The sequence below is a fragment of the Heptranchias perlo genome, unplaced genomic scaffold (assembly GCF_035084215.1).
Source record: "Heptranchias perlo isolate sHepPer1 unplaced genomic scaffold, sHepPer1.hap1 HAP1_SCAFFOLD_162, whole genome shotgun sequence".
NCBI lineage: Eukaryota > Metazoa > Chordata > Chondrichthyes > Hexanchiformes > Hexanchidae > Heptranchias > Heptranchias perlo.
Genome location: NW_027138881.1, coordinates 406,981 through 429,805, shown reverse-complemented (window position 1 = coordinate 429,805; position 22,825 = coordinate 406,981). Strand labels below are relative to the sequence as shown.

General features: G+C 45.8%; 1 protein-coding gene across 1 annotated transcript in view; it reads left to right on the top strand.

Annotated features, from left to right (window-relative positions):
- LOC137309336 (ADAMTS-like protein 2) overlaps positions 1-22,825 on the top strand; it is a 109,019-nt gene that overhangs the window by 23,067 nt on the left and 63,127 nt on the right. Inside the window, 1 exon segment of the mRNA XM_067977593.1 lies at positions 9,257-9,359. Coding sequence (XP_067833694.1) covers positions 9,257-9,359 — 103 coding nt within the window.

Here is a 22,825-nt window from a genome sequence, read left to right as displayed (position 1 = left end):
TGCTGTTTGTGGTATATATTAATGATTTGGACTTGAATGTAGGGGGCATGATTGGCAAATTTGCAGACGACACAAAAATTGTCCGTGTAGTTGATAGTGAAGAGGATAGCTGTAGACTCCAAGAAGATATCAATGGGTTGGTGGAGTGGGCAGAAAAGTGCCAAATGGAGTTCAACCCGGAGAAGTGTGAGGTAATGCACTTCAGGAGAGCAAACAGTAAAAGGGAATACACAGTAAACGGGAATATATTGATGGGGTAGAGGAAGTGAGAGACCTTGGAGTGCATGTGTACAGGTCCCTGAAGGTGTCAGTACAGGTAGATGAGGTTGTGAAGAAGGCATACGGAATGCTCTCCGTTATTAGCGGAGGTATAGAATACAAAAGCAGGGATGTAATGATGGAACTGTATAAAACGCTGGTAAGGCCACAGCTGGAGTATTGTGCGCAGTTCTGGTCACCACATTACAGGAAGGACGTAATTGCTCTGGAGAGAGTGCAGAGAAGATTTACAAGAATGTTGCCAGGGCTTGAAAATTTCAGCTACGAGGAGAGATTGGATAGGCTGGGGTTGTTTACCTTGGAGCAGAGGAGGCTGAGGGGAGACTTGATTGAGGTGTACAAAATTGAGGGGCCTAGATAGAGTAGACAGGAAGTACCTGTTTCCCCTAGCGGAGAGTTCAAGAAGTAGAGGCCATAGATTTAAGCTGATTGGCGGAAGGATTAGAGGGAACATGAGGAAAATCTTTTTTACCCAGAGGGTGGTGGGTGTATGGAATTCGCTGGCGGAATTGGTGGTAGAGACAGGGACTCCCAACTCTTTTTAAAAAGTACCTGGACCTGCACCCAAAGTGCTGTAAGCTGCAGGGCTACGGACCAGATGCTGGAAGGTGAGATTAGAATGGGCACCTGGTTGTTCTTCGAGCCGGCGCGGACACAATGGGCCGAATGGCCCCCTTCTGTTCTGTAAAACTCCATGATCTCAGGATTCTATTGGGAGAAATAAGATTTATTTCATTTTAATTTTTTACAGAATAGCAAATAGGAATCACACCCAGTCTTATTGACCATAAGATCGTTCCACTCAAGAAAAAAATTTAGAATTGTATACAGTTCTTCCAAATGCTGTTTCCAGCTTCCCCCGTGTCTGTTCCCCCTGAGGGAAGAGTGACCATAACATGATAGAATTCTTCATTAAGATGAAAAGTGAAGTAGTCCAATCCGAAACTAGGGTCCTAAATCTAAACAAAGGAAACTACGAAGGTATGAGGAGTGAGTTGGTTCTGATAGATTGGGAGCTTCATTAAAAGGCATGACGGTGGACAGGCAATGGCTAACATTTAAGGAATGAATGCATGAATTGCAACAGTTATACATTCCCTTCTGGCGCAAAAACACAAAAGGAAAAGTGGCCCAACCATGGCTAACAAAAGAAATGAAGGATAGTATTAGATCCAAAGAGGAGTCATATAAAGTTGCCAGAAAAAGTAGCAAGCCTGAGGATTGGGAGCAGTTTAGAATTCAGCAAAAAAGGACCAAGAGATTGATTAAGAGGGGAAAAATAGAGTATGAGAGTAAACTTGCAAGGAACATAAAAGTGGACTGTAAAAGCTTCTCCAAGTATGTAAAAAGAAAAAGATTAGTGAAGACAAATGTAGGTCCCTTACAGTCAGAAACGGGAGAATTTATAATGGGGAACAAGGAAATGACAGGGCAATTAAACAAATACTTTGGTTCTGTCTTCACGGAAGAGGACACAAATAACTTGCCAGAAATGCGAGGGAACCAAGGGACTAGTGAGAAGGAGGAATTAAAGGAAATTAGTATTAGTAAAAAAAATAGTACTGGAGAAATTAATGGGACTGAAAGCCGATAAATCCCCAGGTCCTGATAATCTGCATCCCAGAGTATTAAAGGAGGTAGCCATGGAAATAGTGGATGCATTAGTTGTCATCTTCTAAAATTCTTTAGATTATGGAACAGTTCCTGCAGATTGGAGGGTGGCAAATGTAACCCCACTATTTAAAAAAGGAGGGAGAGAGAAAACACGGAACGACAGACCGGTTAGCCTAACATCAGCAGTCGGGAAAATGCTGGAGTTTATTGTAAAAGATGTGATAACAGGACATTTAGAAAATATCAACTGGATTAAATGAACTACAGGCACAAATTCAAATTGGAGGGTATGACATGATAGCTATTACTGAGACATGGCTACAGTTTGGTCAGGATTGGGAACTAAATATACCAGGTTATAAGGTCTACAGGAGAGATGGGGAAAATGGAAGAGGGGAAGGAGTAGCCTTAGTGATTAGAGATGAAATCACTTCAATGATAAAGGGGGATATAACGAGGGGTAAGCAGCCAACAGAAACCTTATGGGTTGAATTGAGAAATAGGAAAGGATCTCAGACTATAGTGGGAGTTGCGTATAGGAGCCCTGGCAGCAGCTCTGAAGTGCTAGATTGTATAAATGCAGAGATTAGACAAGTGTGTAACAAAGGCATGGTGGTTTTAATGGGGGACTTTAACCTTCACATAGATTGGGAAATGCAGACTAGCAACTGTCAGAAAGGTAGTGAATTTCTTGAGTGTGTCCGGGATAGTTTTCTACAGCAGTGTGTCCTAGAGGCAACAAGGGGGCAAGCCATACTAGATTTAGTAATGAGTAATGAACCAGATTTAGTTAACAGCTTAACTGTGCGTGAACATCTACCCAATAGCGATCATAACATGATTGAGTTCAAGGTAGTGTTTGAAAGGGAGAAAAGTGAATCAGATGCTAAGATTCTAGACTTGGGTCAGGCCGACTTCAATGGGATGCGACAGAGACTGTCCACAGTAAACTGGGCAAATCTGTTAATGGGTAAAACGACTGATGATAGTGGGAAATGTTTAAAGAAACATTTAACGTGATACAGAACCGGTTTATACCCCTGAGGGGCAAGAACTCTACTTGCCATAAAAAACAGCCATGGACAACTAAAGAGGTAAGGGACAGTATAAGACATAAGGAAAGGGCATACAAAAAGGCAAAAAATGGCACAGATCCTGGCGAATGGGAAAGATACAAAGATCAACAAAGGGTCACAAAACAGATAGTAAGAGCTACAAAAAGAGAGTATGAAAAGAAACTTGCAAGGGATATCAAAACCAATACGAAGAACTTCTATAGTTATATTAGGAAAAAGAGGGTGGTCAGGAGCAGTGTTGGCCCCTTAAAAACTAAAAGTGCGGATATTGTCATTGACAATGGGGAAATGGCAGACATGTTGAACAATTACTTTGCGTCAGTATTTACTGTAGAAAAAGAGGATAGCATGCCGGAAATCCCAAGAAAACTAATATTGAATCAGGGACAGGGACTCAATCAAATTAACATGAGTACAGCAACAGTAATGAAGAAAATAATAGCACTGAAGAGTGACAAATCCCCAGGACCAGATGGTTTCCATCCCAGGGTTTTAAAGGAAGTAGGTGAGCACATTGCAGATGCCCTAACTATAATCTTTCAAAGTTCTCTAGATTCAGGAACCGTCCCTCGAGATTGGAAAATTGCACATGTCACTCCGCTTTTTAAGAAAGGAGAGGGAAACCAGGGAATTATAGAGCAGTTAGCCTAACATCTGTTGTGGGGAAATTGCTGGAGTCTATAATTAAGGGTAGGGTGACTGAACACCTCAAATTTTCAGTTAATCAGTGAGAGCCAGCATGGATTTGTGAAAGGTAGGTCGTGCCTGACAAACCCAATTGAATTTTTTGAAAAGGTGACTAAAGTAGTGGCCAGGGGAATATCAATGGATGTTATTTATATGGACTTCCAGAAGGCATTTGACAAAGTCCCACGTAAGAGACTGTTAGCTAAGATAGAAGCCCATGGAATCGAGAGAAAAGTGCGGACTTGGTTAGGAAGTTGGCTGAGCGAAAGGCGACAGAGAGTAGGGATAATGGGAAGGTACTCACATTGGCAGGACGTGACTAGTGGAGTCCCGCAGGGATCTGTCTTGAGGCCTCAATTATTCACAATATTTATTAACGACTTAGATGAAGGCATAGAAAGTCTCATATCTAAGTTTGCCGATTGGCTCTAATTTTTGACTGTGCCCCCTACTCCTAAAATCCCCAGCCAGCAGAAGTAGTTTCTCTCTATCCACCCTATCCGTTCCCCTTAATATCTTATAAACTTCGATCAGATCACCCCTTAACCTTCGAAACTCTGGAGAATACAACCCCAATTTGTGTAATAAATGTTGGCCTTCATTGCAAGAGGATTTGAGTATAGGAGCAAGGATGTCTTACTGCAGTTATACAGGGCCTTTGTGAGACCACACCTGGAGTATTGTGTGTAGTTTTGGTCTCCTTACCTAAGAAAGGATATACTTGCCATAGAGGGAGTGCAGTGAAGGTTCACCAGACTGATTCCTGAGATGGCAGGACTGTCGTATGAGGAGAGATTGGGTCAACTTGGCCTGTATTCACACGAGTTTAGAAGAATGAGAGGGGATCTCATTGAAACATATAAAATTCTGACAGGGCTAGACAGACTGGATACAGGGAGGATGTTTCCCCTGGCTGGGGGGTCCAGAACGAGGGGTCACAGTCTCAGGATACGGAGTAGGACATTTATGACTGAGATGAGGAGAAATTTCTTCATTCAGAGGGTGGTGAACCTGCGGAATTCTCTACCACAGAAGGCTGTGGAGGCCAAGTCACTGAATATATTTAAGATGGAGCTAGATAGATTTCTAGACACCAAAGACATCAAGGGGTATGGGGAGAGAGTGGGAATATGGTATTGAGATAGAGGATCAGCCATGATCCTGCTCCTATTTTGAATGTTTCTATGTTTCAACGAACATTCTGCTCTCAGCTTTCTCCATCTCTTTCCACCTCAAAGTGCTGCTCCTGTTTCTCCTCACTGTCTTCCCACAGAAACACTGCTGTTAGCTTCACCCCACAATCTCCTCCCAAACTCTCCTACTCTTCTTCAAATAGTGCCATGGGATCTTTTACATCCACCTGAGAGGGCAGCCAGGTCCTCAGTTTAATGTCTCATCCAAAAGAGGACACCTCCGACAGTGCAGCACTCCCACAGTAATGCACTGAAGTGTCAGCCTAGATTCTGTGGTCAACTCCTGAGAAGTGTGAGCAGCTGAAAGGAATAGACATTGTGGTTGAAACAGATTCTCCTATCTCCGGCATCCTTGGCTTAATAAATAGAGGTGTCGAGTATAAAAGCAAGCAAGTTATGATGAACCTTTATAAAACACTGGTTCGGCCACAACTGGAGAATTGTGTCCAATTCTGGGCACCGCACTTTAGGAAGGATGTGAAGGCCTGAGAGAGGGTGCAGAAAAGATTTATTCGGACGGTTCGAGAGATAAAGGGCTTCAGTTACGTGGATAGACTGGAGAAGCTGGGGTTGTTCTCCTTAGGAACGTAGGAAAAGGAGTAGGCCATTCAGCCCCCCGAGCCCGCTCCGCCATTTGATAAGATCATGGCTGATCTGTGATCTAACTCCATGTCCCTTAATACCTTTGGTTGGCAAAAAGCTATCTATCTCAGATTTAAAATTAGCAATTGAGCTAGTATCAATTGCTGTTTGCGGAAGACATTTCCAAACTTCTACCACCCTTTGCGTGAAGAAGTGTTTTCTAGGGCCCGATATTAGGAGGGCGGGGGGTCGACTGGGCGCGTGGGTAACGCGCCCAGTGAAATTGGGGTGCTCCGCACGCAATTGCAGCTTGATTGAAGGTACTTACCTTTGCTTCCGGGTTTTGCGCTGGAAAGCTGCGCAGCGGGCGGACTGCGCATGCGCAGCATAGGCTGTCAGCTGGAGGAGCCCTATTGAAAGGGGCAGTCCTCCACTGACTGATGCTGCAGAAAATAGGCAAAATTACAGCATGGAGCTGCCCAGGGGGAAGGCTGCTCCCAGAGATCATCCCCCCCGGCGGGCGGGAGGAAGCGGCCTGCCTCTGCCACCAAGAAGGCCTGGCTCGAGGTGGCAGAGGAGGTCACCTGCACCACCAACATATCGCCCACCTGCATACAGTGCAGGAGGCGCTTCAATGATCTAAGTAGGTCAGCCGAAGTGAGTACACTTACTCATTCCGCTACACTCCGTCTGCCACATCACCGCCCCTACCCCACATCTCCTTCTGCACAGCCAACACTACTCTATCACATCACTCCTCACACCTACTCAAAGCTCATCCTCATCTTACCTGCACTTACTCACCTCGCCAGTACTCATCCCTCCACTACCGCTCAACCCAATCCTCATACAATCTCATGGCTCTATCTCATACTCACGCTCTCATGCATCTCTTTCACGGTCAGCCTCACTCAACCTGCCACTACCTGTGCTGCAGCCACAGGGCATGCATCACATATGTGCAGTAGGCAGCGTAAGGCAAACGTGTCATGAGCATGAAGGAGATGCACAAGGGTGTTTGAGGGTTTGTCATGGTTTTTACTTATATTTAATTTCTGATCAACTCACATTACATATTATATTGTCACCACTACTGCCACGTCTTCGCGAATCTTGTCTGGTTTGTGCATTGATGCCCTTTCCTGAGGATCACAATGAAGACCCACACCTGATGCCACCCATTGTGTCACTGCAGAGTGGGTGTAGGTGTATTTGCAGGGCTCTTTTGTGCAGACGACTGAGAGACGTTGGTGATGCCCCCGATGGCACCCTGGAAGGATGCAGAGGAGAAGTTGTTGAGGGCAGTGGTGACTTTGACAGCGACAGGTAAGAAGATGGTGCTCGGGCCAGCCGGGAGCAGCTCGGCATGAAGGAAGCTGCAGATGTCCACGACTACATGTCGAGTGACTCTGAGCCTCCGTGTGCAGTGCTGCTCAGAGAGGTCCAGGAAGCTGAGCCTCGGTCTGTAGACCCTATGGCGAGGTTAGTGCCTTCTGCGACGCATCTCTCTCTGCGGTTGTCCTCCCTCCTGATGTGCGGGTGGATGTGTCACAGCACTGTGTTGTGGGGCTCCACGTGTCAGAGGTGGACGGTGTGGCTGGTGATGCTGTTCGTCCTCCGAGGAGGTCATGACTGCAGCTACGGCGGCCCCCATCCGGAAGATGTACATTTGAGGGGGTCCGCAAGGTAGGTACATGTGTCTGGACACCGGGGTAAGTGTGCAAGTTTGTGAATTTTATTGTTAGGAGGAGGATGGTGGAGGCCAAACTTTGTCCAAAGTGACAATATGGCCTCCTGCAATGAGTGAGGGTCTCCCCCCACCACCTGTCAAATGGACCTTTGCAGCTGCCACAGGCTGATGGCTGCAACACGTCCAATTCAACTGGGGGTGTTTCCCCCAGTACAGGAAACAGTCCCAGTTGTTTGGAAAATCCCACCCCTCCTAAAATATCATGTTAATCAGGTCTGTAAATGACCTGAAGTACCTAAATAATTACCTTAAGTGGCAAAAGCCGGCGGGAGTCCCACTTGCAGGGGCTGCGCGCGCATGTCAGCGCGTCACTGGGGAACCCGGAAGTGGGCAGGTTGGAGCCGGGCTCCAGACCCGCCCTGGGAATACCCGATTTTCACAGCCCCCCCCCCCGGCCACGAACGCACCCGCTCGGGGTAGCGAAATTCGAGCCTCTAATCTCACTCCTGAAAGGTCTGGCTCTAATTTTTAGACTGTGCCTCCTACTCCTAGAATCCCCAACCAGCGGAAATAGTTTCTGTCTATCCACCCTATCTGTTCCCCTTAATATCTTATAAACTTCGATCAGATTACCCCTTAACCTTCTAAACTCTAGAGAATAAAACCTCAATTTGTGTAATCTCTCCTCGTAACTTAACCCTTGAAGTCCGGGTATCATTCTAGTAAACCTACGCTGCACTCCCTCCAAGGCCAATATGTCCTTCCGAAGGTGCGGTGCCCAGAACTACTCACAGTACTCCAGGTGTGGTCTAACCAGGGTTTTGTATAGCTGCAGCATAACTTCAGCCCCCTTGTACTCTAGTCCTCCAGATATAAAGGCCAGCATTCCATTAGCCTTCTTGATTATTTTCTGCACCTGTTCATGACACTTCAATGATCTATGTACCTGAACCCCCTAAGTCCCTTTGGACAGCCACTGTTTTTAACTTTTTACCATTTAGAAAGTACCCTGTTCTATCCTTTTTTGATCCAAAGTGGATGACCTCACATTTGCCACAGTTTTGCCCATTCACCTAATCTATCAATATCCCTTTGTAATTTTATGTTTTCATCTACACTGCTTACAATGCCACCAATCTTTGTGTCATCGGCAAACTTAGATATGAGACTTTCTATGCCTTCATCTAAGTCGTTAATAAATATTATGAATAATTGAGGCTCCAAGACAGATCCCTGGGGTACTCCACTAGTCACATCCTGCCAATGTGAGTACCTTCCCATTATCCCTACTCTCTGTCGCCTTTCGCTCAGCCAACTTCCTAACCAAGTCCGTACTATTCCCTCGATTCCATGGGCTTCTATCTTAGCTAACAGTCTCTTACGTGGGACTTTATCAAATGCCTTATGGAGGTCCATATAAATAACCATAGAGCAGTGAAGGTTGAGAGGAGATTTGATAGAAGTTTTCAAAATCATGAAGGGTCTAGATGGAGAGAAACTTTTCCCATTGAAGGGTCAAGAACCAGAGGACATAGGTTTAAGGTGATTGGCAAAAGAACGAAGGGCGACATAAGGAAAAACTTTTTTATACAGCGAGTGGTTATGATCTGGGATGCACTGCCCGAGGGTGTGGTGGAGGCAGACTCAATCATGGCTTTCAAAAGGGAATTGGATAAGTATTTGAAGGGAAAAAAATTTGCAGGGCTATGGGGAAAGGGCTGGGGAGTGGGACGAGCTGGATTGCTCTTGCAGAGAGCCGGCACAGGCTCAATGGGCCGAATGGCCTCCTCCTGTGCTGTAACCATTCTATGATTCTATGATTCCTGATGCATACAATACTGTTAACTTGCACAGCACTATCCAGACTGTTATCTCAACTTGCACCGCACAATTGAGACTAATTACTCCCATCATGTACAGCAATGTCCATTCTGTAAAATGCTGAGTCCATGTGCCACCAGTTAAAGAAAGAAAGAGCTTACATTTAATAGTACCTTTCACACCTTAGGATGTCCCAAAGTGCTTCACAGCTAATGAATTACTTTTGAAGTGTAATCACTATTATTTAGGCAAATGTGGCAGCCAACTTAGACACAGCAACTTACAATTCAATGTATCTTTATTATCTGGTGCAGGAGTGCCCAGCTAACGGGAGGAGCTTCCGTGATGAGCAGTGTTCATCCTTTAACTCCCGTGTTTATAATGGAAGGACTTACAAGTGGAAACCATTATATCCAGGTGAGGAGAGATGAATCTTGCAGTGTAACCGTTCGATCATGCACATTGTTTAAACAGTAATGAACAGGAGTGTGCCTGCATTCTGGGTTCAGGCATGAGTCATTTGCACTGAAAGGACTTAAATTCACCGTATCTTTCAATTTGTTAGTGTCAGATTAATTTATTCCTGTGTTATTTAGAATGAGATTATTAACATTTTTTGAAACTTTACAAACTAAAAGTGTGTTGATGCAAAATCAGCCTTTCCTCTGCGTCGTGTGGTGGGAGAATAATGCTTTACATGCCGGGAGGGGGCCAGTTAGCAAGTTTCGCTTCTGCTTACTCGCATTCTGCTAACATTTGTAACAACACTGATTGTACTTCTTCTAATCTGAACTCAAATCTCTGTTGCTTACTAGGAATATGCAACAAATCTAATGGAAAAACTGCAAATGCTGGAAATCTGAATGTGTTAATATGTGTGCACGCGTACACACACCTGTTAAATGTGCACCTTTTCCCTGCCCTGGGTGGTAGCAAGTGATTTTTTAAAAAATTCGTTCATGGGATGTGGGCGTCGCTGGTGAGGCCGGCATTTATTGCCCATCCCTAATTGCCCTTGAGAAGGTGGTGGTGAGCCGCTTTCTTGAACCGCTGCAGTCCGTGTGGTGAAGGTTCTCCCACAGTGCTGTTAGAACATAAGAACATAAGAAATAGGAGCAGGAGTAGGCCAATTGGCCCCTCGAGCCTGCTCCGCCATTCAATAAGATCATGGCTGATCTGATCCTAACCTCAAATCTAAATTCATGTCCAATTTCCTGCCCGCTCCCCGTAACCCCTAATTCCCTTTACTTCTAGGAAACTGTCTATTTCTGTTTTAAATTTATTTAATGATGTAGCTTCCACAGCTTCCTGGGGCAGCAAATTCCACAGACCTACTACCCTCTGAGTGAAGAAGTTTCTCCTCATCTCAGTTTTGAAAGAGCAGCCCCTTATTCTAAGATTATGCCCCCTCGTTCTAGTTTCACCCATCCTTGGGAACATCCTTACCGCATCCACCCGATCAAGCCCCTTCACAATCTTATATGTTTCAATAAGATCGCCTCTCATTCTTCTGAACTCCAATGAGTAGAGTCCCAATCTACTCAACCTCTCCTCATACGTCCGCCCCCTCATCCCCGGGATTAACCGAGTGAACCTTCTTTGTACTGCCTCGAGAGCAAGTATGTCTTTTCTTAAGTATTGTTAGCGTGGATTTTGGACTGTTGAATTAAGGGCAACGATGAAGTGACTAATGGGTACATAACAGTGGTATTTACCCTAAAACCACATTGAAATGCGCTTTGTGTAGATTAGACTAACCTTAATTAAAGGCGTATTTCAAAGGTATAAAAAGCATGACAACCATTTTAAGTTGAGAAGGGAGCTGCGGTGTTGCGGAATGCCCAGCCTTCTCCCAAAGCTTTGTCCAATAAACTGCATGTTGAATCTTTAAGTCTGACTCCGAGTGGTGATTTTTTCCCACAACAGTATGGACACCAAAACTGTATGCAGTATTCCAGGTGCGGTCTCACCAATACCTTATATAACTGCAGCAATACCTCCCTGTTTTTATATTCTATCCCCCTAGCAATAAAAGTTAGGTAGGAAGTTCAAGGATTTTGACCCAGCGACGATGAAGAAATGGCGATATATTTCCAAGTCGGGATGGTGTGTGACTTGGAGGGGAACGTGCAGGTGGTGTTGTTCCCATGTACCTGCTGCTCTTGTCCTTCTAGGTGGTAGAGGTCACGGGTTTGGGAGGTGCTGTCAAAGAAGCCTTGGCGAGTTGCTGCAGTGCATCCTGTGGATGGTACACACTGCAGGCACAGTGTGCCGGTGGTGAAGGGAGTGAATGTTTAGGGTGGTGGATGGGGTGCCAATCAAGCGGGCTGCTTTGTCCTGAATGGTGTCGAGCTTCTTGAGTGTTGTTGGAGCCGCACTCATCCAGGCAAGTGGAGAGTATTCCATCACACTCCTGACTTGTGCCTTGTCGATGGTGGAAAGGCTTTGGGGAGTCAGGAGGTGAGTCACTTGCCGCAGAATACCCAGCCTCTGACCTGCTCTTGTAGTCACAGTATTTATATGGCTGGCCCATTTAACTTTCTGGTCAATGGTGACCCCCAGGATGTTGATGGTGGGGGATTCGGCGATGGTAATGCCATTGAATGTCAAGGGGAGGTAGTTAGACTCTCTCTTATTGGAGATGGTCATTGCCTGGCACTTATCTGGCGCGAATGTTACTTGTCACTTATCAGCCCAAGCCTGGATGTTGCCAGGTCTTGCTGCATGCGGGCATGGACTGCTTCATTATTTGAGGGGTTGCGAATGGAACTGAACACTGTGCAATCATCAGCGAACATCCCCATTTCTGACCATATTATGGATGGAAGATCATTGATGAAGCAGCTGAAGATGGTTGGGCCCAGGACACTGCCCTGAGGAACTCCTGCAGCAATGCCCTGGGGCTGAGATGATTGGCCTCCAACAACCACTACCATCTTCCTTTGTGCAAGGTATGACTCCAGCCACTGGAGAGTTTTCCCCCTGATTCCCATTGACTTCAATTTTACTAGGGCTCCTTGGTGCCACACTCGGTCAAATGCTGCCGTGATGTCAAGGGCAGTCACTCTCACCTCACCTCTGGAATTCAACTCTTTTGTCCATGTTTGGACCAAGGCTGAAATGAGGTCTGGAGCCGAGTGGTCCTGGCGGAACCCAAACTGAGCATCGGTGATCAGGTTATTGGTGAGTAAGTGCCACTTGATAGCACTGTCGACGACACCTTCCATCACTTTGCTGCTGATTGAGAGTAGACTGAAGGGGCGATAATTGGCCGGATTGGATTTGTCCTGCTTTTTGTGGACAGGACATAGCTCGGCAATTTTCCTCATTGTCGGGTAGATGCCGGTGTTGTAGCTGTACTGGAACAGCTTGGCTAGAGGCGCAGCTAGTTCTGGAGCACAAGTCTTCAGCACTGCAGCCGGGATGTTGTCGGGGCCCATAGCCTTTGCTGTATCCAGTGCACTCAGCCGTTTCTTGATATCACGTGGAGTGAATCGAATTGGTTGAAGACTGGCTTCTGTGATGGTGGGGATATCGGGAGGAGGCCGAGATGGATTGTCCACTCGGCACTTCTGGCTGAAGATGGTTACAAACGCTTCAGCCTTGTCTTTTGCACTCAAGTGCTGGACTCTGCCATCATTGAGGATGGGGATGTTTGCAGACCCTCTTCCTCCTGTTAGTTGTTTAATTGTTCACCACCATTTGCTCCCCGATCTCTGCTTGTGCTGCTCTTACATTAGTTCTGGTGTGATGTATCATCTAAGTTTTTCTTCCTCCCAGTTGGGGACAGCGTCTTGTCTCCACTTAGCAACTGTCCATAACAGCATTTTTAAAAAATTCATTCATGGGATGTGGGCGTTGCTGGCGAGGGCAGCATTTGTTGCTCATCCCTAATTTCCCTTGAGAAGGTGGTGGTGAGCCGCATTCTTGAACCGCTGCATTGTTGATGTGTGAACTGGCCAGTGGGAAATCATGAGTGGAAATTTATGTTCCACAGCTCTACAGCACAATATGTCACCAATTCCGGAGTTCTTGGGCAGCATTTCCCTCTCTGAGGTGGAGTAAATGGCCCCTGATTTCAATGACATGTATTGGAGTGCTCCCTCTTGGAACAGAAGAACTTAAGAAATAGGAGCAGGAGTCGGCCATACGGCCCCTCGAGCCTGCTCCGCCATTCAACAAGATCATGGCTGATCTTCTACCCCAACGCCATTTTCCTGCAATATCCCCATATTCCTTGATGCCTTTAATATCTAGAAATCTGTCGATCTCTATTTTGAATGTACTCAATGACTGAGCCTCCACAGCCCTCTGGGGTAAAGAATTCCAAAGATTCACCACCCTCTAAGTGAAGAAATTTCTCCTCATCCCAATCCTAAATGGCCGACCCCTTATTCTGAGACTGTAACCCCTGGTTCTAGACTCCCCAGCCAGGGGAAACATTCTCCTTGCATCTACCCGGTTGAGCCCTGTAAGAATTTTGTATGTTTCAATCAGATCACCTCTCATTCCTCTAAACTCTAGAGAATACAGGCCTAGTCTACTCAATCTCTCCTCATACGACAATCCCGCCATCCCAGGAATCAGTGTAGTGAACCTTCGTTGCACTCCCTCTATGGAAAGTATATCCTTTCTTAGGTAAGGAGACCAAAATTGTACACAATACTCCAGGTGCGGTCTCACCAAGACCCTGTATAACTGCAGTAAGACATCTTTACTCCTGTACTCAAATCCTCTTGTAATAAAGGCCAACATACCATTTGCCTTCCTAATTGCTTGCTGCTCCTGCATGTTAGCTTTCAGTGACTCACCCAGGTCCCTTTGAACATCAACATTTCCCAATCTCTCACCATTTAAAAAATACTCTGCATTTCTGTTTTTCCTACCAAAGTGGATAACTTCACATTTTTCCACATTATATTCCATCTGCCATGTTCTTGCCCACTCACTTAGCCTGTCTATATCCCCTTGAAGCCTCTTTGCATCCTCCTCACAACTCACATTCCCACCTAGTTTTGTGTCATCAGCAAACTTGGAAATATTACATTTGCTCCCCTCATCCAAATCATTGATATATATTGTGAATAGCTGGGGCCCAAGCACCAATCCCTGCGGTACCCCACTAGTCACAGTCTGTCAACCTGAAACAGACCCGTTTATTCCTACTCTCTGTTTTCTGTCTGTTAACCAATTCTCAATCCATGCCAGTATATTACCCTCAAATTCCATGTGCTCTAACTTTGTTCACCAATCTCCTGTGGGACCTTATCGAAAGCCTTCTGAAAATCCAAATACACCACATCCACTGGTTCCCCCTTATCTATTCTACTAGTTATATCCTCAAAGAACTCCAATAGGTTTGTCAAACATGATTTCCCTTTCATAAATCCATGTTGACTCTGCCAAATCCTATTATTAATTTCTAAGTGTCCTGTTATCACATCCTTTATAATAGATTCTAGCATTTTCCCTTCTACTGATGTCAGGCTAACAGGTCTGTAGTTCCCTGTTTTCTCTCTCCTTCCTTTCTTAAATAAAGGGGTTACATTTACTACCCTCCAATCTGCAGGAACTGTTCCAGAATCTATAGAGTTTTGGAAGATGACAACCAATACATCCACTATCTCTATATCCACCTCTTTCAAAGCCCTGGGATCATCAGGTCCTTGGGATTTATCGGCTTGCAATCCCATTAATTTCTCTAGTACTATTTTTTTACTACTACTAATTTCTTTCAGTTCCTCATTCTCATCAGACCCTTGGTTCTCTAATATTTCTGGGAGGTTTTTTGTGTCTTCTTCCGTGAAGACAGACACAAAGAGCCCGATATTAGGAGGGCGGGGGGTCAAAATCGGGGTGCTCCGCACGCGATTGCAGCTTGATTGAAGGTACTTACCTTTGCTTCTGGGTTTCGCGCTGGAAAGCTGCGCGGCGGGCGGACTGCGCATGCGCAGCATAGGCTGTCAGCTGGAGGAGCCCTATTGAAAGGGGCAGTCCTTCACTGACTGATGCTGCAGAAAATAGGCAAAATTAAAGCATGGAGCAGCCCAGGGGGAAGGCTGCTCCCAGGTTTAATGATGCCTCACTCCAGGTATCATTGGATGGGGTGAGGAGGAGGGGGTGGCAGAGGAGGTCACCTGCACCACCAACATCGCGCACCTGCATAGAGTGCAGGAGGCGCTTCAATGACCTAAGTAGGTCAGCCAAAGTGAGTACACTTACTCATTCCCCTGCACTCCGTCTGCCACATCACCGCCCCTACCCCACATCTCCTTCTGCACTGCCAACACTACTCTATCACATCACTCCTCACACCCACTCAAAGCTCATCCTCATCTTACCTGCACTTACTCACCTCGCCAGTACTCATCCCACCACTACCACTCACCCAATCCTGGTACAATCTCATGGCTCTATCTCATACTCACCCTCTCATGCATCTCTTTCACGGTCAGCCTCACCCAACCTGCCACGATCTGTGCTGCAGCTACAGGGCATGCATCACATATGTGCAGTAGGAAGCGTAAGGCAAACGTGTCGTGAGCATGAAGGGGATCCACAAGGGTGTTTGAGGGTTTGTCATGGTTTTTACTTATATTTAATTTCTGATCAACTCACATTACATATTATATTGTTAACACGACTACCATGTCTTTGCGAATCTTGTCTGGTTTGTGCAATAATGCCCTTTCCTGAGGATCACTATGAAGACCCGCAACTGATGCCACCCATTGTGTCACTGCAGAGTGAGTGTAGGTGTACTTGCAGGGCTCTTTTGTGCAGACAACTGATAGACGTCGGCGATGTCCCCGGTGGCACCCTGGAAGGATGCGGAGGGGAAGTTGTTGAGGGCAGTGGTGACTTTGACAGCGACAGGTAAGAAGATGGTGCTCGGGCCAGCCGGGAGCTGGCATGAAGGAGGCTGCAGATGTCCACGACTACATGTCGAGTGACTCTGAGCCTCCGTGTGCACTGCTGCTCAGAGAGGTCCAGGAAGCCAATCCTCGGTCTGTGGACCCTGTGGCGAGGGTAGTGCCTTCTGCAATGCATCTCTCTGCCGTTGCCCTCCCTCCTGCAGTGCAGGTGGATGTGTCACAGCACTGTGTTGTGGGGCTCCACGTGTCAAAGGTGGACAGTGTGGCCGGCGAGGCTGGTGATGCTGTTCGTCCTCTGAGGAGGTCATGACTGCAGCTACGGCAGCCCCCATCCGGAAGATGTACATTTGAGGGGGTCCGCAAGGTAGGTACATGTGTCTGGACACCGGGATAAGTGTGCAAGTTTATGAATTTTATTGTTCGGAGGAGGGTGGTGGAGGCCAAACTTTGTCCAAAGTGACAGAGTGGCCTCCTGCAATGAGTGAGGGTCTCCCCCACCCCCCCACCCCAAACCTGTCAAATGGACCTTTGCAGCTGCCACAGGCTGATGGCTGCAACACGTCCATTTGAACTGGGAGTGTTTCCCCCAGTACGGGAAACAGTCCAAGTTGATTTGAAAATCCCACCCCTCCTAAAATATCAGATCAATCAGGTCTGTAAATGACCTGAAGTACCTGATTAATTACTTTAAGTGGCATCCCGCCGGCTTTAATTGCCGGCGGGAGTCCCACATGCGGGGGCTGTGCGCGCATGTCAGCGCGTCACTGGGGAACCCGGAAGTGGGCGGGTTGGAGCTGGGCTCCAGACCCGCCCCGGGAATTCCCGATTTTCGGAGCACCCCTGCCACGAACGCACCCGCTCGGGGGTGCGAAAATTGAGCCCAAAGTATTTGTTTAATTTCTCTGCCATTTCCTTATTCCCCATTATAAATTCTCCCGTCACTGCCTTCACCAGTCTTTTCCTTTTTACAGACCTATAGAAGCTTTTACAGTCCGTTTTTATGTTTCTCACTAGTTTACTCTCATTCTATTTTCCCTCTTTATCAATTTCTTGGTCCTCCTTTGCTGAATTCTAAAATGCTCCCAATCCTCAGGTTTACTGCTTTTTCTGGCAACTTTATATGCCTCTTCCTTTGATTTAATACTATCTTTAATTTCTCTTGTTAGCCACGATTGGACCACTTTTCCTGTTGGGTTTTTGTGCCTTAAAGGAATATATATTTGTTGCAAATTATGTATTAATTCTTTAAATGCCAGACATTGCCTGTCTACCGTCATACCTTTTAATGTAGGTCCCCAATCAACCACAGCCAACTTGCGCCTCGTACCTTTGTAGTTTCCTTTGTTTAGATTTAAGACCCTAGTTTCGGATTGAACTACATCACTTTCAAACTTAATGAAGAATTCTATCATATTATGGTCACTCTTCCCTAAGGGCTCCTTTACAACAAGATTATTAATTAACCCTTTCTTATTGCACAATACTAGATCTAAAATAGCCTGTCCCCTAGTTGGTTCCTCAACATACTGATTTAGAAAACCATCTCGTATACAATCCAGGAATTTGTCCTCCACGGTATTAGTGCTAATTTGGTTTGCCCAATCTATGTGTAGATTACAGTCCCCCATGATTACTGTATTACCCTTGTTACATGCACTTCTAATTTCCTGCTTTATACCGTGCCCTACATTACCACTGCTGTTTGGTGGCCAATAAACAACTCCCACCAATGATTTCTGTGGCAGGAATTCCACCAGAAGCCTGCCTTGCATGGGCAAAGAAAGTGGGTTCAGGTTATAGCAAGATAAAGCAGGAAAAAAAAGCTTATGACTGTCACAGAAAACTAAATACCGAAGAAAGCCTAGAGGAATATAGAAAGTACAGGGATGACGTAAAAAAGGAAATAAGGAAAGCAAAGAGAGGGCATGAAAAAATATTAGCTAGTAAGATTAAAGAAAACCCAAAGATGTTTTATCAGTACATTAAGAACAAGAGGATAGCTAAGGAAAAGGTGGGACCTATCAGGGATGATAAGGGTAACTTGTGTGTAGAAGCAGAAGATGTGGGTAGGGTTTTAAATTAATATTTTGTCTTCGTATTCACAAAGGAAAGGGATGATCCGTAGTAGTTAAAGAGGAGAGGTGTGAAATATTGGATACGGTAAACATAACGAGAGAGGAAGTACTAGAGGGACTGGAATCCTTGAAAGTTGATAAGTCATCAGGGCCGGATGGATTGTTTCCTAGGCTTTTGAAGGAAGCCAGGGAGGAAATAGCGGATGCTCTGAGGATCATTTTCCAATCCTCACTAGATACAGGGGAGGTACCGGAGGACTGGAAGACTGCAAGCGTAGTACCATTGTTTAAAAAGGGTATGAGGGAAAGGCCGAACAATTATAGGCCGGTCAGTCTTACCTCGGTGGTGGGCAAACTATTAGAATCAATACTGAGAGATAGGATAAACTGTCACTTGGAAAGGCATGGTTTAACCAGGGATAGTCAGCATGGATTTGTTCAGGGAAGGTCATGCCTTACAAATCTGATTGAATTCTTTGAGGAAGTGACAAGGAGGATTGATGAGGATAGTGCAGTGGATGTTGTCTACATGGATTTTAGTAAGGCATTTGACAAGGTCCCACATGGCAGACTGGTCAGAAAGGTAAAAGCCCATGGGATACAGGGAAATGTGGCGAATTGGATCCAAAATTGGCTCAGTAACAGGAAACAAAGGGTAAAAGTCGATGGATGTCTTTGCGAATGTAAATCCATTTCCGGTGGCGTGCCACAGGGCTCAGTGTTGGGTCCCTTGCTGTTTGTGGTATATATTAATGATTTGGACTTGAATGGAGGGGGCATGATTGGCAAATTTGCAGACGACACAAAAATTGTCCGTGTAGTTGATAGTGAAGAGGATAGCTGTAGACTCCAAGAAGATATCAATGGGTTGGTGGAGTGGGCGGAAAAGTGCCAAATGGAGTTCAACCTGGAGAAGTGTGAGGTAATGCACTTAGGGAAAGCAAACAGCAAATGGGAATACGCAGTAAATGGGAATATATTGAGAGGGGTAGAGGAAGTGAGAGACCTTGGAGTGCATGTGCACAGGTCCCTGAAGGTGGCAGTACAGGTAGATAAGGTTGTGAAGAAGGCATACGGAATGCTCTCCGTTATTAGCTGAGGTATAGAAGACAAAAGCAGGGATGTAATGATGGAACTATATAAAACACTGGTAAGGCCACAGCTGGAGTATTGTGTGCAGTTCTGGTCACCACATTACAGGAAGGATGTAATTGCTCTGGAGAGAGTGCAGAGAAGATTTACAAGAATGTTGCCAGGGCTTGAAAATTGAAGCTACGAGGAGAGATTGTTTAGGCTGGTGTTGTTTTCCTTGGAGCAGAGGAGGCTGATGGGAGACTTGATTGAGGTGTACAAAATTATGAGGGGCCCAGATAGAGTAGACAGGAAGTTCCTGTTTCCCCTAGCGGAGAGTTCAAGAACTAGAGGACATAGATTTAAGCTGATTGGCGGAAGGATTAGAGGGGACATGACGAAAAACTTTTTTACTCAGAGGGTGGTGGGAATTCGCTGCACGAATTGGTGGTAGAGGCAGGGACCCTCAACTCTTTTTAAAAAGTACCTGGACCTGCCACTAAAGTGCTGTAAGCTGCAGGGCTACGGACTGGGTGCTGGAAGGTGGGATTAGAATGGGCACCTGGTTGTTCTTCGACCCGGCGCAGACACGATGGGCCGAATGGCCCCCTTCTGTGCTGTATCTTTTCTTTGGTTCTATAGTGGGGTCAGAGGAACAGATGGAAGTCCCACTCTGCCATTACACCATCTCAAAGTTGAAAATCTCATCATACTGTACCGTTGAGCTGTAGGACATAAGTTTGCACTCATGATTCCCCATACACGTATTAACCTATTCAGATTTACAGCATCTGCGTTTTTTCTTTATATTTATAACGTATTCCTACTGGAGAACAGAGTTTTGAATTCAGATTATAAGAAATACATTTAGCGTTGTTGGAGTTGTTGGTAGAAACTGTGGCCTACAAAAGTAAGTGTACAGGGGCCTATTTGTAAGAAGAAGCCTCTACTTGGGTCTTCCCACTGCAACCCGGGGCCTGCCGTCACCTTTCACAAGGTGGTCGTAGGGAGCGGTGGAAGGAGGAGGCAGACAGGAGGGAAATAAGCCAGGAAGCTAAGCTCCTTCCTTGCCAGCATTTGCATGTGGTAGGCAGGGAAGAACATAAGAAATAGGAGCAGGAGAAGGCCACACGGCCCCTCGAGCCTGCTCCACCGTTCAATAAGATCATGGCTGATCTTTGACCTCAACTCCACTTTCCTACCCAATCCCCTTATCCCTTGATTCCCCTAGAGTCCAAAAATCTATCCATCTCAGCCTTGAGTATACTCAATGACTCAGCATCCACAGCCCTCTGGGCTAGAGTATTCCAAAGAATCACAACCCTCAGAGTGAAGAAATTCCTCCTCATCTCAGTCTTGAATGGCCGACCCCTTATCCTGCGACTATGTCCCCTAGCTCTAGACTCTACAACCAGGGGAAACATCCTCTCAGCATCTACCCTGTCAAGCCCCCTCATAATCTTACATGTTTCAGTGAGATCACCTCTCATTCTTCTAAACTCCAGAGAGTACAGGCCCATTCAACCTCTCTTCATAGGACAACCCTCTCATCCCAAGAATTAATCTAGTGAATCTTCCTTGCACCGCCTCTGAGGCAAATATATCCTTCCTTAGGTAAGGAGACCAAAACTGTACGTAGTACTCCAGGTGAGGTCTCACCAAAGCCCTGTACAACTGTAGTAAGAATTCCCCACTCTTGTACTCCAACCCCCTTGCAATAAAGGCCAACATGCCATTTGCTTTCCTAATTGCTTGCTGTACCTGCATGCTAACTTTTTGTGTTTCTTGTATGGGGACACCCAGATTTCTCTGAACACCAACATTTAATAGTTTCTCACCATTTAAAAAATATACTGTTTTTCTATTCTTCCTACCAAAGTGAATAACCTCACATTTCCCCACATCTGCCACCTTTTTGCCCACTCACTTAACCTGTCGATATAAGAACATAAGAGATAAGAACATAAGAAATTGGAGCAGGAGTAGGCCAATCGGCCCCTCGAGCCTGCTCCGCCATTCAATAAGATCATGGCTGATCTGATCCCAACCACAAATCTAAAGAACACAAGAAGTCGGAGCAGGACCCGGCCACATAGCCCCTGGGCCCTCTCCGCCACCCACAGGGCATTGACCGATCCGAACTCAGCTTCATGTCCAATTTCCTGCCCGCTCCCCATAACCCCTAATTCCCTTTACTTCTAGGAAACTGTCTATTTCTGTTTTAAATTTATCTAATGATGTAGCTTCCACAGCTTCCTGGGGCAGCAAATTCCACAGACCTACCACCCTCTGAGTGAATATCTCTTTGCAGACTCTTTGTGTCCTCCTCATAGCTTACTTTCCCACCTAGCTTTGTACCATCAGCAAACTTGGATACATTACACTCAGTCCCTTCATCTAAGTCATTAATATGGATTGTAAATACCTGAGGCCCAAGCACTGATCCTTATGAAGCGGCAGCCAGAGAGGTTGGGGGAGGGAAATAGAGATCGGGGCAGGGAGGCGGCAGTATGTCTACCTGCCTGATGTTGCTCTGCTTTCCGCCACCATCCCGCTCCATTTCAGGTGGGATCATAGTCGAAATTCCAGCCTGTTGAGCCCAGTGGTGCATATTTTTTTTTTAAATGTCTTGGCCATCCACTCTTCTTTTCGTAACATCTTTAAATATTGGTCAGAAAATGTTTTTTTTAATTATTTATCAGCAATTTGAAACACCTGAATATCCCACTGCATTCCTGGACAGTTTGGAGATAAAATATATTTTTTGGTAAATATTTGAAAATTGATTCTTCGAAGTAGCATTGATCCAGGTCCCATGGGCCAATAGCACACGGCAGAGTTTCTGACTCTTTAGCCTCTACTGAGACTATGAGAAGAGATGAGTGTGCAGGAGGAGGAGGCCCCTGCCCACCCTATCGTAGTCGTCAACGAACTGTGAACTGGTCAAATGACTGGCTCTGCCTGAAGAGGTTCTTCATCCCTTTATGCTAAAGAATTTCAAACAGGAGGTCTGAGCCTTAGACCCGAGTCGCATCATTACTTTGTGTTTATGAAGATCCGAATTTCAGCTTCAAAGAGACGGATTAATTGAGAATTTTAGATTTGAATTTGGCTCAGTGTCCAAATTGCATCAGAGTCCATATCCAAGCTTCGGATCTCACCTATGTCATATAGTTACCAGCTATGATACTTTAGTACAATAGACTCCTGACTGTCCATGTATTTCACATGCTGTCTAAGGGCCAGCTTGGCTCAATTGAGTCAGAGGTGTGTGAGTTGAGCTAACACACTTTGGATTGTGCTGTACAAGTTGAGATAACACATGGCATAGTGATGTGCGAGGCGTAATAACAGCCTGGACTATCTGTACAAGTTGAGATAACACTCCGGATAGTGCTGAGCGAGTTAACAATCTTGATAGTGCTGTGTGAGCTGAGATAACACATTCTGGGCTTAATCCAGGACTTTACATTGTTAGAGATGCCCCATGGATGAGGTGTTAAACGTAGGTGCTGTCGGCAGTGTTTCAGGTGGAGTTAAAGATCCCATGGCTTTTCTGGCAGAGGAGCAGGGGATTCTGCTGGTGTTTGGGATAACATTCCTCCTTCAGCCAACATCACCAAACAGATTGGGCCATTATTTGTTGTGGCAGGGCATCTAACAGCGTCTGCCATTAGTTAGACTTGCCCTTGCACGTTTAGGTTTTTAAAATTTGTGCCTGGCAAGTTTCTGAAAGTGCGAGCTGATAATGCTGCAGCGAGGGAAACAGGGCATCTGAGACCTGAGTGAGCAGGGCAAGCAATTGGGTATCTCCTTAACCAATCAGATTGAAGGATTGTGAAATTAACAGTACACGGACTAA